Source organism: Acinonyx jubatus, chromosome B4, assembly GCF_027475565.1.
Source record: "Acinonyx jubatus isolate Ajub_Pintada_27869175 chromosome B4, VMU_Ajub_asm_v1.0, whole genome shotgun sequence".
Lineage (NCBI taxonomy): Eukaryota > Metazoa > Chordata > Mammalia > Carnivora > Felidae > Acinonyx > Acinonyx jubatus.
In genome coordinates, this window is record NC_069387.1 from 5,782,453 (window position 1) to 5,799,043 (window position 16,591).

The window sequence follows — 16,591 nt, forward strand, 5'->3', positions numbered from 1 at the left end:
GAGGAACCCTTGTAGAGGGTTCTAAGCTCAGAGGCAGAGACAGGCTGTTGGCACCACTGGGCAGCTGAGGTGCTCAGGCTCTAGGGAGGGGAAACCTGAGCTGTGAGAGAGACCATCAGAGGACCAGGGGAGCCATCACTCATGCCCCGCTTGTTCCATTCGGGAATTACTTCTTGCCTATGAACTCCTAAAGATCCTCCAGACTACTAGGCCCACCTGTGTGCTCTCGAGCAGGTATAAACAGCTACGTGCTCAGTGGCACTTCTGGGCTACGGAGGGATTATTGAGACGAATTCTCACTACATCTGGGTTTTGCCTTCAGTGATGGTTTGAAAGCCTAACCTTCCTCCTGCCTCCACTAACATGTCACTCCAGACTCCACTGGGCGTGTAAACGCAACAGGGATGAGGAAGAGAAGGCTGTTGAAGGGGATCCTTGCCTTTATTACTAGAACAGGTGAACACAGGGGAAGGGAAGGGAAGGGAAAATAAGATCAATACAGGCAGCGAGACAAACCACAGAGCCTCTCAACTACAGAGAAGAAACTGAGGGTTGCTGGAGGGGAGGGAATGGACTAGACGGGGGATGGGCATTCAGGAGGGCACTTGTTGGGATGAGCCCTGGATGTTATATGGAAAGGACGAATCACTGGGTGCTACTCCAGAAACCAAACTACACTGTAGGTAGCTAACTTGAATTTAAAGAAGTTAAAAAAAAAAAAAAAAGATAATTGCAGAAGACTTAACCAGTGGCATAAAACAAAATGACGAAGAAAAAGTAAAGTGGCTTCTACCTTTAATCATTCAAAACAGAAAGGCCTCTGCCGCAGCAGAACTCCCTCCTTTTCGAAAGTCTATCTGGCCCTGTTCCACCCCCAGCCCCACTCAAAAGGCAGAAGTGGCTTGTGGGAATCTTTCCCTCCCTCCGGCCTGATCCTGATGTGACAGCATCTCGGTGTCTAGAGGTTATCGCCTTAGCCATTTGAACTTTTAGAGCATTGCAGTGGTTTTTACTCTTTCTCAGGGCAGGTCCAAAAATCTTGACGAGTGCAGAGCTGTAGGCTCAGTCCGGCTGCATTGCCAGCTGCAATGCCAGCCTTCAAGGGGGAGATCAGAGGAGGGAGAATGGTAAGAGGGGTGGGCCTCTTACTGGGCACTGTGAGTTTGCAGCACGCTTAGGGCCCAGGGCCTAGGGTCTCAGTCACAGAATTCTCATGTGCAGGACCATCCATCAGCCAAGCAGATGAGCTGGGCTTGCTCCCTGATGGGCTACACAGAGAATCTGTAGGGCTGGTGTGAGGGAGAGAGGCAGGGTCAGAAGGGGCAGGCTCCGAACACTGAGACACGGCAGGGCAGGTCCCAGCCGGGGGGCCAGTCAGGGAAAATGCTATCTTCCTTTCTCCCCAGCACAACAGGGAACAAGAGAAGGGGGACAGGTCAGGAGACTTGACATTTAGACTCAACGGGCTTGCACTTCTCTGGGCTACAAGGATTAAGGTGTTGGGGGTGGAAAGGAAGGAACAGCACTGGTGTCTCATCTTGGGCACTTCACATTCAAGACGTTGGGGTCATCCGGGTCAGCTGGAGAAGTCCAGCCTCTCTCCTCCCCCCTTCCCTCATGCTCTCCATCAAGGCTGCAGAGCCACCCCTTAGGGGGCCCACAACGGGGCCCACGCTCCTTTCCCACTGGACTCACCGTCGCACTTGAGTCCTTGCCTCGCCAGGCCCCACAGCAGGGTCCCACAGTGCTCACAGAAGGTCGGGCTTTTGTAATTGTAGACTTTGAATCTATGTGGCATGTCAATTTTGAATCTCTCCTTGTGGAACTGAAAAAAGGAAGAACGTGTGACCAAACGCGCGTCCCTGCTTTTCAACTTTGGGTGTCTTGGCAGGCACTCGAGTCCAACAGAGCACTGAAAACACTGGAACAATGTGCACTTACCTCAGGGCATAAGTGTTACTTGTCAACCCTTCCAGCCATGGCCAAAGAAGGCAGGCAGCCATTAGCTCTTCCAGGCAAGGGCCAAGTGCATAATATGCAGACGTCGGGTAACCTGGAGTAAGCTGAACACGTGGGGCGTTCCCACAGAGAAGCTCACAGCTTCAGGAAGAGGGGACTGGGGTCACTTATCTAAATGGCATCTAAGTAAACGTTGCATTGCCCTTCCTATTTTCGTACAAATACTTCCTTTTCTTTTTCAACCCAGAATGAGTATGCTAACCTTTGGAAGATGTTTACGTAATACTTCCTCTAGGGGAAACACTGCTATGGGCTTAACAGTATAAAAGCCTACGTGTGAAGCATGTCACAGCTCTTGCATGTGGATGGAGGGGGTGACAGGCAGGGAAAGGGGCCTGCCAGGGGCTGGGGACAAGTATGCTGCACATATTACCTCTCACACACGTGATATTGCAAATACCCCCTTGGAAGTCGCCTCTATTAGAATCCTCACTTGATACATGGGGAGGTTAAGCACAGAGAGGGCAAGACTCTTGTCTAGGTCGCACACGAGCGAGTGGGCTAGGGCGTCTACAAGTCGAAAGTCAGAACCAGCCTATACCCTTTCACCGTTAGTTACCCTTTCTCCAACAAAATGAACCTGATGATTTAGGCGATGGGGAGAGGGGAGATAAGAGAGGGATGCTGTTGGTAGATATACAGCAGGATTCTTTTGTTTTGTTTTGTTTTTAGTTTTCTGGAGTTGAAATTATCTCCGTTAGCCAACCGTATCACATGAACAGCATCAGCAGCCACAGCATCAGGAGGTTTGATTCCTGGTAAGAATACCGATATTCTTGTGTAAGAAAGAAAGTTTTACCTAAGATTTATCATCTCTCCAGAAGTTCTTAGACAATTCCCTTGGGGATGTGCACAGCAAAGAAGACCTACTCATTCACGGTGATGTATCTAATATTGCCACCGAGGATGTTAGCCACCATCGGGTCATTAGAATGGCTGTCTGAAATTATTTAAAAGTTGCCTAGAACCTCTTCTACTCATTTTCAACCAAGAAAAAATAATTTTCAGATCTCAGTTTGTATAAACATTCCCATGTAAATATGAACAATTAATGACAAGGTCCAGGCTGGGAGTCTTCTCCCTCAAATCTAAACCCCAAGCTCAAATAGTTCAAGATATGTCTGGGAAAGACTATAGATCTGTACTTTCCAATATGATATTCATTTAGCCATGTGGGCCAAGTGAGCACCTGCAAGGCGGTAAAACAATACACTCTCAGTATAAAATACACACTGCATTTTGAAGATTTTGTAAGAGAAAAAGAACGTAAACTATCTCATTAATTTTCATGTGAGGATACCTGAAAATTTAAAATTATACTCGTGGCTCTCATTCTATTTCCAGTGGACATTAGCCATTGAGGGTAAGAGACATTCTTATAATTTGGGATTTTTTCAGGAAAGCTGAAGGCATCAGGTAGAGAGAGCAGAAAGGCAGGTTGCGAGGTGGTGATTTGATTTAAACAAACAAAACACTGGTCTGGCAGAGAAAGACAAATACTGTATCATCTCACTTATATGTGGAATCAAAAACAAAACCAAAAACAACCCACCCCCCAAACTCATAGAAAGAGCTCAGACTTGTGGTTCTCAGAGACAGGGGGTTGGGGGGCAGGGGTAAGTGGAGGAAGGTGGTCAAAAGGCACAAACTTCCATTTATAAGATAGATAAATCCTGGGGATGGAACCTACACCATGGTGACCACAACATGGCTGGGTGATGTACAAGGAAGAGAGTAGATCCTAAGAGTTTTCATTACAAGGAAAAATCCTGTTTTCTCTTTTTATTCTATCTATTTATTATTATTTTTTTAAAGATGAAATTTATTGTCAAATTGGTTTCCATACAACACCCAGTGCTCATCCCAACAGGTGCCCTCCTCAATGCCCGTCACCCACCCTCCCCTCCCTCCCACCCCCCATCAACCCTCAGTTTATTCTCAGTTTTTAAGAGTCTCTTATGGTTTGCCTCCTTCCCTCTCTGTAACTTTTTCCCCCCCTTCCCCATGGTCTTCTGTTAAGTTTCTCAGGATCCACATAAGAGTGAAAACATATGGTATCTGTCTTTCTCTGTAGGACTTATTTCACTTAGCATAACACTCTCCAGTTCCATCCACGTTGCTACAAAAGGCCAGATTTCATTCTTTCTCATTGCCAAGTAGTATTCCATTGTATGTATAAACCACAACTTCTTTATCCATTCGTCAGTTGATGGACATTTAGGCTCTTTCCATAATTTGGCTATTGTTGAAAGTGCTGCTCTAAACATTGGGGTACAAGTGCCCCTATACATCAGCACTCCTGTATGTATCCCTTGGGTAAATTCCTAGCAGTGCTATTACTGGGTCATAGGGTAGATCTATTTTTAATTTTTTGAGGAACCTCCACACTGTTTTCCAGAATGGTGATGGATGTTAGCTGAACCCATCGTGGTAATGATTTCATAGTATATGTAAATCAAACCATCATGCTGTATGCCTTAAACTTAAACAATGATGTATGTCAATTACTTCTCAATAAAACTGGGGCAGGGGGAACCCCCAACACCACTGCTCTGGGAGATTGAGACCTAAAATTTAGTCCCAGCCTGGCTACTTATATCATAGATGGTTGACTATGGAGGAACTACTTTAACCTCTTTAGGCCTTAGGAGAGTCACCTGTAATAGGAGACTGTGCCCTTTCCAACTCTAAATTTTAGGAGATATTCTGCTCTGCAAAAATTCAATCAATTTGCCTTCTCTGTGCCTGCCCCATGGCTGGAGAAAATCCCACACCTGGCAGGCTGGCCCTTCAAACTCAGATGGACTTTTCACTGTCCTTGGCACTCCTACTGTCCTTCTCTAACCACCTTGCTTTCCCATCCCAAGAAAATTCTCTCACAGATCCTTTCTCCTCAAAGCCACTTGCTGCTTTCTCCTCTTCCTTCCCCCCATCTCCAGACTGCACTGAAGTAGTAAGCTGTCTAAGGGAAGCTCTCTCACCTTCCTGCCCCCAAATCTACAACGCACTGTCATCTGCAACCATCTTCTCCTCCCTTTCTGCTACAATTGATGAACCATCAGTCTGTCCATCACAGACTCATCTCCACATGTGCTTTGGACATCTTCCCCTCTTGCCAAGGGTGGACTTCCTCCCTCCTGACTGCTCTGGTTTTCCCTCTCTCTAGCTTCATCCATCTCTCATCTCTCTCCAGCTATGGGAGTACTGCCATCCTTTGGGTCGCACCTCTTTTCAGCTACTGTTCTACTGCAATGAGCTTCAGGTTAGTCTTGTTGGTAGTATTAGTACATAAATTGTGTCCATGTCGTCAACTTCCAGGAACCTTCAGTGCTGGTCAATGAAGCGAACACTCTACAATTTTTTGAAATGTCTTGGATCAAGGGCCCCAGATATCTCCATGTGGTCCTTATTTTAGTGGCAATGACCACAATTGACCCCTTTGCTTTCTGGTTTCTGTAACCTCATTTACTGTTAATATATGGAGAGCCTTTTCTGAACTCTTATTCTCAGTCATTATCCCAAGCTCCTTCTCTTCTACCTAATGCAGTTTTAGATTCCTTTGGGGAATTTATATATTCGGTCTATGGGCTCATATAAATTCCAAGTGCATATAAAATTGTCCACTGATACCTCTACTTGGATGTCTACAGGCATCTCAGGTTGGACTTATTAAAAAATGAAATAGTAATTTCTCCTCTAGTCTTACATTGTTATGGTTCTGCCTCTACCCCACTGCTCAAGACAAAAACCTGGGCATCATCTTTATTTCCCTCTCTTTTATTTTTCACACCCAATCCACTGGCAAATCCAGTCATTTCTAACATGGCAATCACCTGAAAATCTGCTCACTTTGCTCCACCTCCATTGTTACCATACTGGTAACATCAACCGTCCCCCTTAGGGGGACTTCTGTAGTCACTTCTGGTTTTTTATGTTCACACCTCAACCCACCATTTCCTTACAGCAGTCACCAAGTGGGCTTCCCACTTTAGGTCAAATAAAATCCAACCACTTCACTGGGGTCTAAAAACCTCCATCCAATCTAGGTCCTGCCAAGTTCCCCAAATTCGTGTTCTATTTGTTCTCTTGCCCTTGCTGTTTCAGCCTCATGGTCTCATTTCAGGTCCTAGAACATACGGACTCTTTCCCCCTTGGGGCCTTTTCTGTCTGGAGGCTCTCAGCTTAAATGCTCCCTCCCCTGGGAGATTCCCTGACCTTTGGTTTAAGTAGGTCACTCAGTTATTTTCCACCATCACACCCTGTTGGCTATTTTCTTAGCACTTAATATAAATGGAAACAATACATTGTTGTTAATTACGTAGTTCCCTAATTTTATGGTAAGGTCCATAAAGGCAGGACCGGGTCTGTTTTGGCTCTGCTGTGCATTGTCTGTAGTAGAGTATTTTTCATGTATTGGATACACACTAAATACCTGTTGAATGAAGAAGGCAATATAGGAAAAGGAAGTGTGCCTGACTTTCCGGGTCTGCTTCCCTTTCCTAGGGGGTAACTTGTTTCCACGCCATATGCCTCACAGTTCGTTATGAAAGAAACACTTGCCTCTCCACATAAGAATTATATTTCTGTTACATCTCATACAAACCGTGTAAATGCTTACAGGTATTTTATAATTGTTTTCCTCTATTCTTTAACTGTCCCTTCTAGCTCTAGATGCCACAAGAGTAGTTCTCATATAATTGCCCCAAACTGTGTTTTCTGGCCACTTTCTATCATGCTTTTCTGGAAAAGGTAGAGTCATGGATATTCTTATTAGTCTTTTCTTATTCATCCTCTAGTTTTGAATCTCAGTAACAATCATTATTGAAGAGGAAAGGGTTTTAGGGAGATTGACGTTCATTGATATGCGTAAGGATTCAAGCTCAGGCAGTGCTAAAAATTAGTGGGTTGTAAAATTTGATGTCAGGATAAAGAGTTCTCATATTTCAGACAAAAAAGAGGAACTTAAACACATACCATGGTTTCTCTGCTATTGATAGCTGATCCTGTGCACTTAGCTATAACTTTATCGATACACTTCTTGTGGATTGCCGCATTACACTCTGGAAAGAAATGATTGTCGCTTAAGATTTTCAGAAGTGAAGGAACAATTAAATACAAAGAATGACAGTAATACAACAGAAACCCTTCTTACTTACGTCGACACTGGTAGCCTTGTTTGTTCAGACCCCTGCAATAAAGCAGATGTTTGATTTATTTGGATGTTCGAGTCAACAGCACCACAAACATTAAAAGGTAAGCAAGATCTCATAGCTTCCTACTATTTACTGATCAGCAGCCCTGGTCTATCACTGGCCAAGAGTGTTAATATATTTGTTTGTTTGTTTTTTAAGCTGCTTTGTTAAAAGTCTGATAGTTAAATAAACGAGGAGCTTTTGTTTTCCCCCTCACTTGCGAATTTTCCAAACCAACACGTAGAGATGAAAATGACTGACTGAAAACGCATCACAGGCACCTAGCAGCAAATTTCTATGTCCTTCACGTAAAAAGTCATTGTCTCTCTAAGCTCAGTACGGATGGGTAAAGACACCTGTACGATGTTTTATTTTTTTCTGAGTGTCTGATAATATTTGCAATATCTAAATTCTTAAGCTTAAGACCCATTCCCGTGTAACACTATTAGAAAGGAAGGTGATTCTAGTCATTCAATGAAAACAGCTGGTGGAAATACACCCAAACACTATTTGACCTTTGGGTACCCTAGCTAGGCTGAGGTTGTGCGTTGATGAATGCTCAAAGAAAAGAACACCCCCACCAAGAGGTGAGGAGGCTAAAACCTGAGACAAGAGTCATTTCAGGTCTCTGCTGTCCCATCGCCTTTGCTATGTGCCTACTGAGGCTTGAACTGATCTCTGTCTGAAGACTGCTAAGACACCCGAGAGCCCTGTAAACATCTAAACCTATTAGCTCCAATGCAGAAGTGTTTCCTTTTGCACACATTAGTACCAGCACAGTTGGGCTATCAAGGTGGTAGAACTTTCGACTGTAAAACTGTGCCAGCAGTAAAGAAGTCTCCCTCTTCTGCCCTTCCCTCTTACCCCCAGTAGCCCCCATTTAATCAGAAGCCAAAGTTCTTGGAAATTATTCCTGCTAGAGCTGGCTTCCTTGCTCTATAGGGGTCACATTATGAAAATACTGTATCGAATCACACTTTCAGCTTCATCCATCCAGGTGAGGCCGGTGAAAAGGCTCATGTAGTATTTATGCCAGCACACCCCACTGAGGTAGAGCATGCCAGCCCTGGCAGGTTAAGAGGATGGGACAAAATGCATAACGGGAAGCTTGGAGTAAAATGCCAAGTTACCATACCAGACAAACTCATGGCAGACAGAGCAAAATGTGGGTTGGGGGAAAAAGGTGGCAGTAAACTCATGGCACTTGACGTGGTGTACTTTGGCCTGTTTGATGGCTCCTCGGCGGTGATGCAAAGCAAAGAAGCCTTCAGACTCGAATTCACTCATATCCTTTGTGTCTGCAGGAACAGGAAGGACAGAGAACAAAGTGAAGTTCTGCGATATGGCTGTCACAACTGGGTGGGGAGGATGGGGAGATGGGGAAGGGGTAGAGACGGACAAGGAATCAGGCAAGCATCGACACCAGTAAAATTCCAAGTACTTATTAAGGTTGGTATAGCACTAAGCTTCTTTCTTCAATTATATGATACAGAATTATCACAGGGTGTATTACTATAGGGTTGAAACAATGAGGTTGCATCACTGGCTCAATCCCTCACTCCTCTCTGACTGAGCTGAGCTATCCTCTTTCCATTTTTAAAACCAGAGGTCAGAACTTTCAAGGTATTTATCAACCTCTCCTATTCGCTGTCAATGATGAGTCAGCCAGAAAAAGCAGGAAGTGGCAAATACTTTTCTGCCTGTAATTCTAGAGAATACTGTGGTTACTGACAGCAACTTAGAAATAGCACTTTTTTTTTTAATCTCCCAGAATGCTTTACATCTGGTTGTTTATGGGCAGGGTCCAATAGACTGAGAGGAGGTAGCTAGACTTGTGTGTGAGGGCAAAACCACTTTCGAAAGTTGTTTATGCTCTGGTTCCTGACGTCTATAGTAATCAGGTGCACCAGCTACAGACTATGCTGGTCAGTGTAGAAAAAGCCAGAAATTAATAGATCACTGCAATCATTTGTTAATGTCTCGGTAATCCTGGATGTAACCTAGTCATTTATATCAAATCATCACATTAACTTCTTCAGTTCACCCTGGGTTCTGGCTATTGGTGAAGGTACTATGGAAGTCACTGTCTATAGTGCCCTATGCCCTGATGACATCTTCCCAAAAGGCTAGAATACTAGTGATTTCCTGGCTGAAGCCCAGACTCAAAGAAAACACACAATAGCAAGGCAGTCATGGCTCAACAGTGTGATGAAAACCCCAGCATGCAAGAAAGAATAAAATAGTAAATAAGAAAGGATTAAAAAAGATAATCATCATTACTGAAATAAGGATAATGAATTTAATGATTATAAGTTCTAAAATTATAATTTTAGGGGTGCCTGGGTGGCTCAGTCAGTTAAGCATAGGACTTCAGCTCAGGTCACGATCTCACAGCTTGTGAGTTCAAACCCCACGTCAGGCTCTGTGCAGAGCCTGGAGTCTGCTTTGGATTCTGTGTCTCCCTCTCTCTCTTGCCCTCTCTCTTTCAAAAAATGAGTAAACATTTAAAAACATTAAAAAAAATTAAAATTATAATTTTAAATACCTTGGAAGATTCTTAGATTATTTATTCTATTTCTTGTGTTCATGCAAGCATAAAACATGGAAGTTTAGCAAGAGTAAGAGGCTCATATTTCACAAATAGAAAGAATTGACAATATTTAAACCAGATTACTTCCATTCTGGCTAAGTAGTGGCAGGGTCTGATGACACGTTTGATACAAATGTCCCTGACATGATACCTTATTTTCCACATCCCTGATAGTGGCCAGGCGAGAAACCTATTGGTAGATAATGAGCAGGGGGCATATGGATGGAGACCTCTCCCCTAGGAATCCGCCCAAGTCCTAGGCTACATTTTATGACTCAAGTCTTCTCTACGGTGGTCCACAGGTCTGTTTTATGGCAACTCCAAATTCCCAGATAAAGAGCATTCCCCATAACTCTCTAAAAAGTTCCACAGATGAGACATAATACTTTGCCTAATACTTTAAGGTTAGGTCATGTAAGTTTTCTTATTTGGAACTGAGCTATAAATAATTGGGTTTGACGAATGAGGGGTTGAATTCAGGGTCACTGAGGCAACTGCCATCTTCCACAAGTTCTGATATAAGCCGATCTATTTACAACCTGTGACTGGCGGAGTAGGTGGTTTGTCAGTAAGATTTGACTCATTTCTATTTTGGTCCAGATGAAATGCAATAAAGTATAAAATTACTTTTGAATTCAGGCAATAGAAGTGAGTTATTCTGGGAACCCTACTGTATTACTGTAAAAAATTATATGTACACACACACACACACACACACACACACACAGTCTGTCAAACTAGAATACTATAAAATTTTTTTAAAGGTCAGAAAGTACTAGAAATAAGTTGACGCCCTTGGTCCTTTCTCTGATTTTCTTTATCCTCTAACCATTTTGGTCATTACAAGAGAGCAACTGTGTAAAAGCTCAGAATTTCTTGAATTCTTCTGGCATTTATGTTTTTTTTTTTCTGAAGTAAGTTGTTCCTCTGTTTATTTATTTTTGAGAGTGACAGAGAACATGAGCAGGGGAGGAGCAGAGAGAGGAGAGAGAGAATCCCAAGCAGGCTCCACGCTGCTAGTGCAGAGCCTGACACAGGGCTTGATCCCATGGACCATGAGATCATGACCTGAGCCAAAATCAAGAGCGAGATGGTAACTGACAGAGCCCCAATGAATGAGGATTTTAAAAGAGAATGGAGTGATTTGTGTGTGGAGAGCAAGGAACAACTTGTTTCCCTGTAGAGTAGAAAACTATTGATGCTTCCATTAAAGAGGGTGTGGGAGGCATGACATTATCTTTTTATTTTTTACAAAAAAATTTTTTAATGTTTATTCATTTTTGAAAGACAGAGAGAGACGGAGCACAAGCAGGAGTGGGTCAGAGAGAGAGGGGGACACAGAACCTGAAGCAGGCTCCAGGCTCTGAGCTGTCAGCACAGAGCCCGACGCGGGGCTGGAGCTCAGAAGCCGTGGATGACGTCGGACGCTCAACCGACTGAGCCATCCAGGCGCCCCGACATGACATTATCTTAAACTTTATCCAAGACTGAATTCTGTGTCCTCCCCCAATTGCTTTCTCTTCCCATATCCCCCACTTCTACCACTCCTATTATCATTTGCCTACTCTACTTATTTTAATAAATATGGTCAATGTTTTCCCCTTCATTCAAGTCTCATTTTTAAAGAAGTATAAAGCACTTGAACCATGCGCTTATAATGGGCATACCCTTTCATCTAAACTGCCGTGAAATCTTATTTTCTTTCGGGCTCTTGATTTCATTCCTATAACGATGCCCCTAGACCAGATTCTCATCACCTCTCCACTGAGAAAATGAAATTGTGTAGGCTCTCTCCCTATCCAGTCTATCTCCTTTTACAGATCTATCCCACATTCTGACACAAGCAATTTCCCCCCAGATACTTTCAACATAACATGGCCTGCTTGTTATGGGACTGTGACTCCTTGTTGGTGACTTTCCTAGGTCTGCACACTCCTCTTGCCTGATTCAAGTCCTCCAAGATCTATCTTGGATTCTTCATTCTGATTTTAGCAAGGGCCCTCTGATCTGTGCAGACTGGTCTTCCCACAGTTCTGCAATGCATTAATATTTGTACTTAAACCTGCATGTTTTCCTTCTAGAAAACAATCCCTCTTCTTTGCAAATTCAACTCTGCCTATCTTTCAATGTCCACTCCTATGGAATTTTCTGGAATGAAGGCAACCCATATGACCTCTTGCTTAATACTAAGCAAAAATACTTGCTTAGTATTTATGTGGCTTAGGACTAAATTCTTCTCTAATTGTTCAGTCTCTACCACCTCTTTGATCTAGGCTTAAGCTCTTGAGTATGAGAACTCATGTCTTGGTTTTTTGAATCCTTCCGAAAACTATTTTTTTTTATATATAATAATAAACATTCTTACAATGGAATGAAATTGTATACTTCTGGTCATCAATAAGGAATTTCCTAGTTGGGTTATTCCTTAATAGTGTTTGCTAAAAATAGAGCTTTGGGATATATAAAAATTTAGAAATGGAGTCTAAGTGTGGGTCTAGGTATAAAAAATTTTAAATATGACAAAATTTTACTCTTAAAAAAAACCCTTCCTGGACTTGAGTAATCACAATCTGTGAAATATCATTGTTTTAACCTTATCTGAATATTCTCTCTCATTCTTTTTTTAAATCTTTAAAAAAAATTTTTAATGTTTATTTTTGAGAGAGAAAGAGAGAGACAGAACATGAGCAGGGGAGGGGCAGAGAGAGAGGGAGACACAGAATCCGAAGCAGGCTCCAGGCTCTAGGCACTGAGCTGTTAACACAGAGCCCGATGCGGGGCTCGAACTCACAAACTGTGAGATCATGACCTGAGCTGAAGTCAGATGTTTAACCGACTGAGCCACCCAGGTGTCCCATATTCTCTCTCATTCTAACAGAAAATTGAAGTTCTATAGCCATAGGATGAGTAACCATGAACTGTTTCTCAAAGCAGCAGTCTTTAAATCATTTACCCAAAATACTTGGCATTCTCATAGAAGACTTCTTTCAGTTTATGTTAGATCATGTTTTGAACTAATGGGAAGAACACACTTCCTCTACCTGAGGGAACTGAACACCATTGGAATTATCATTTGGGCCAGCACTTTCACTTTTTAGGCAGGCCTGGTTATTCAGCTTCCTACAACCACTCTGTATCATTTGGCCAACTCAGAAATAGTCCAATGCCAAGTATTATGTTTCTAGAGCCTCTACAAGATAAAAGAAGAAAAGTTCAGATTGTATTGCTGCCTCTTTAGGAATTCACTTCTTTACCAAAAAAAAAAAAAAAAAGGATTATGGAAAATTTTGAATCCATACCAAAGTTGAGCAAATACCGTAATCAATTTCCCAGCACTGATCATCCGGCTTCAATAATTACAAGTCCATGACCACCACTCTTTTTCAATATACCCTATCTACTATTCATACCTGCATACCAACGGGTTGTTTTGAAGCAAATTCCTGGTATGATATTATCTATAAGTATTTTGGTATGTATGTTAAAGATGAGTACCTGTTTTAAGAAATAAAACCATAATACCATCTTCGCACCTAAAAAATGTATAACAATGTCTCAATATCACCAAATGTCTGGTGAGGGTTCAAGTGTCCCCGATTATCTCATCATATATATTTTTTAATGTATTTGCTTGAATCTGGAGCCAGAGACATTGTATATGTTAAGCCCAGACCCAGAAAGCACCATAAATCTACACTGAAACTTGTTTCTTGGTAGTAGAACTAATTCAGGAAAAAATAAAATCAATTTGTAATCCGTAAGTACACAGATCCACCCTGAGGTTTAGGGTTTTATGAGTAGCAGCATTTGATTTATTTACACAGACCTTTGGTGACAGTACAAATGCAACAGAAGGAAGAGACAGGCTGTCACAGTTACCAAGCATGAGGGCTCGGAAATGTAAACTCTCTGATCCACATCTGTGTGTCACATGGGAATGAAACTCTTTAGCTTTCCTTCCTTCCTGTTCCTAAAAGGATTTGAGGTGATGAACTTGAAGCATTATTATTTTGCTACTAGCATTATGGAAAATACTTACGAGTGTCCCATTTATTTTGTATTTTACTGAGATTGTGATTGCCTAGTTTATCTATCTATCGATCTATCTATCTATAAATGTTTATTTACTTATTTTGAAGGGAGAGCCAGAGAGAGGGGGAGAGAGAGAATCCAAAGCAGGATTCTCTTGAGCCCCAATGCCAGGCTCAATCCCACGAACCGTGAGATCATGACCTGATCAAAAATCAAGAGTCAGATGCTTAACTGAGCCAGCCAGGTATCCCTGATTTATTAATTTATACACAATGTATATACACATAGTGACACATAAACAGAGCCTTTTATATTTACGTTACATTCCCAAACTGAAATAAAGACAGACTATAAAAGCACTGAGCACCAAGTTCACACCTTTTGGAAACTAACGCTATATGTGTTTTACAATTCTATGTGTATCTGGCCCAGATAGTATATTTTCAACTAATATTTGAGCACCACTGAAAACTTTTAAGAAAACTCACTGTGTTTCCTTTTCTCCCAATTCTCTTCTGTATTATTGCAAAAGTCAAATAAATTGCACACGAGGAAAAGGCCCACGCCCTCCGCACCCCCAAAGGAGAAGACAAAATATCACTTGCCACTCATTTCCAGAAAGTATCTTGCATTCATTAGCATTCGGCCCTCAGGTTTTAGCTCTAACTGATGGAGAGAGAGAGAAAAAAAAGAAATATCAGTCAGAATGTGAAATAATCAGGAATTTAATGACATAGTAACTGGCGAGTGTAGTGATGGCCAGAGATTTCCAATGCAGAGCCCGAGCAACGCCGCCTTCTTTCGTTTTACTCATATAGGTCATCATCAGAGTAGCACAGCCTCCGTGGATACAGCCTTTCTCTCATTAAAACACCCCAGAAACTCATTAATTTTGCTTGGAGATCCAAATTTCCAATAGGAAGCAACACAATTCTCAGTTTCTATTTGATTTTCTTGCCCCGTGCTGCTTCCTATCTGTACACTTGCCGTAGGGCAGATTCAGATCGCCACCATGACAAAAGAATCAGAGACACCAGGGCCAGCTAATTGGGGGAGCAGTAGGTCTTTTGGAAGGAAAGATGGATCCTACCTTGAGGGTGCCTACTCAGTGTCCCTACGTTAACCAGGGCATTAAGTGGAAACAGTGTTTTCCTTTCGGTAGGAGCAACTGTTTCCTTGGGAAAGTGCTGGATAATCTATCAAGGGAAACTTCAACTAGATGAGTCTAAGAATGGATAAAAATGCATATTTTAATATCGTCATGTAGAAGAGACCAGAACAGAGTGACATTAAAGGGATGATGCAGGATATCATGTGATGTGACGCGGCGGAAAATGACAAATCCAAGAAAACTTGAGTACTATTGCTCACATCTGAAGCCACTGCACTAGGTCGTTAGTATACGGAAAAGACTCAGAAGGTGAGCTGAAGGTCAATATTGGTCATTGCATCCATGGGTTAACCAGAATCACTGAGAAATAGTAAGAAATGTGTGGCTGAACCCAGGACTGAATTGAACCGTGGTTAAATAATTTACTGGCTGTGTGACCTCGTGCGTGTCACTAAGCCTTTCAAGATCTCTGCAAAGCTGACACAATAACGAGAGTTACGTCACAGCATCATAACTATTTGAATTTTATGAGAACATAAGCATTTACTGCTTGGTCAACTATAAATCTTCACGCAAGCTTAAAACAGATCAGTGAGAACAGAAGTGCTTTTAACATCAAGTATATACACCTTGTCCTCCGGTTTGTGGAATAAATAATAAAGACGCGAGCAAAAAGGCACCAGGAAGAGCAAGAAATAAGGGGTTCGTTCCCAAGTGAAGTGGGGACAGTTGGTCCCAGGTGACCACCAAGTTGTGGGAATTAGTGATGACGGAGGAAGTTGAACCAGTTGGCTGCTGGAAAACCAGTAGCCATAGGAAGTCCTGTTTGCACCATGCCTTTGAGAGCGAACCACACAAACAGGTGAAACCTTGGGAAAGCGGACGGTAAGTCTGAGTGCGGTGCGGAGAAACTGGATGGAGTCTGGGGAGGTGAAGGGGCAACTTTCAGACAATAGATATTTTTTTTTTAAGTAGAGACATTTTTAAGGAAGTGGATTTCAACAGAGCGAGGGGAAAATCTAAGCCCAAAGCACCCTGTTGGCCCTTAAACACTATAAGTGAAAGCAAACTGAGAAATGACCTTGAAACAAAGAGCTGGACAATGTAAAAAGTTGCTAGATAAATGAGGATCTGAGGGCCACCAAGTGCTTGTGTCTAAATAACCTTAGAATGCAAAAGAAGTGAAAAGTCTGACAAGAATAAAACCAGGAACAGCCAAGGCAAGAAGGCAAATGCAACTTTAAGATCTAGATATAATAGAAAAGCGACCTGCTCATCAGCGAAGTCTAAATAAATAATTTAAAAATTAGTTGTCCTTTCGTTACCTGAAAAGGAAATCAAATAGCATGCTATTTTAAAAAATTGGGGATTTGGTGACTTTAAAAAATGAGGCAGGGGGTGCCTAGGTGGCTCAGTCGGTCGAGCGTCCGACTTTGGCTCAGGTCGTGATCTCGCGGTCCGTGAGTGCGAGCCCCGCGTCAGGCTGTGTGCTGACAGCTCGGAGCCTGGAGCCTGCTTCAGATTCTGTGCCTCCCTCTCTCTCTGCCCCAACCCACTCGCATTCTGTCTCTGTCTCTCTCAAAAATAAAAAAAACATTAAAAAAAATTTTTTTTAAATGAGGCAGAAGGCAGAAAATAAATGGGAAT

The 16,591-nt window shown here is 42.4% G+C and overlaps 1 protein-coding gene and 1 long non-coding RNA gene across 5 annotated transcripts in view; one reads left to right on the plus strand and one right to left on the minus strand.

Moving 5' to 3' along the window:
- PRKCQ (protein kinase C theta) overlaps window positions 1-16,591 on the minus strand; it is a 184,107-nt gene that overhangs the window by 108,696 nt on the left and 58,820 nt on the right. For 2 of the 3 annotated variants that reach the window (XM_027073364.2, XM_053225230.1), the window contains 5 exons: window positions 14,439-14,499; window positions 8,347-8,509; window positions 7,176-7,207; window positions 6,994-7,079; window positions 1,696-1,825 (listed from right to left, as the gene is read on the minus strand). In XM_027073364.2, the coding sequence (XP_026929165.1) occupies window positions 1,696-1,825; window positions 6,994-7,079; window positions 7,176-7,207; window positions 8,347-8,509; window positions 14,439-14,499 (472 nt within the window). The remainder of the gene's footprint in view (window positions 1-1,695; window positions 1,826-6,993; window positions 7,080-7,175; window positions 7,208-8,346; window positions 8,510-14,438; window positions 14,500-16,591) is intronic. The other variant, XM_027073365.2, reaches the window with a different exon arrangement.
- LOC106982348 (uncharacterized) lies at window positions 33-11,956 on the plus strand. 2 transcript variants are annotated; one of them, XR_008299894.1, is made up of 4 exons: window positions 33-234; window positions 2,692-2,777; window positions 8,516-8,660; window positions 11,089-11,956. It is a non-coding gene; the product is annotated as an uncharacterized LOC106982348 (long non-coding RNA). The 2 variants fall into 2 exon arrangements; XR_001431349.3 differs by having other exon boundaries at window positions 11,093-11,956.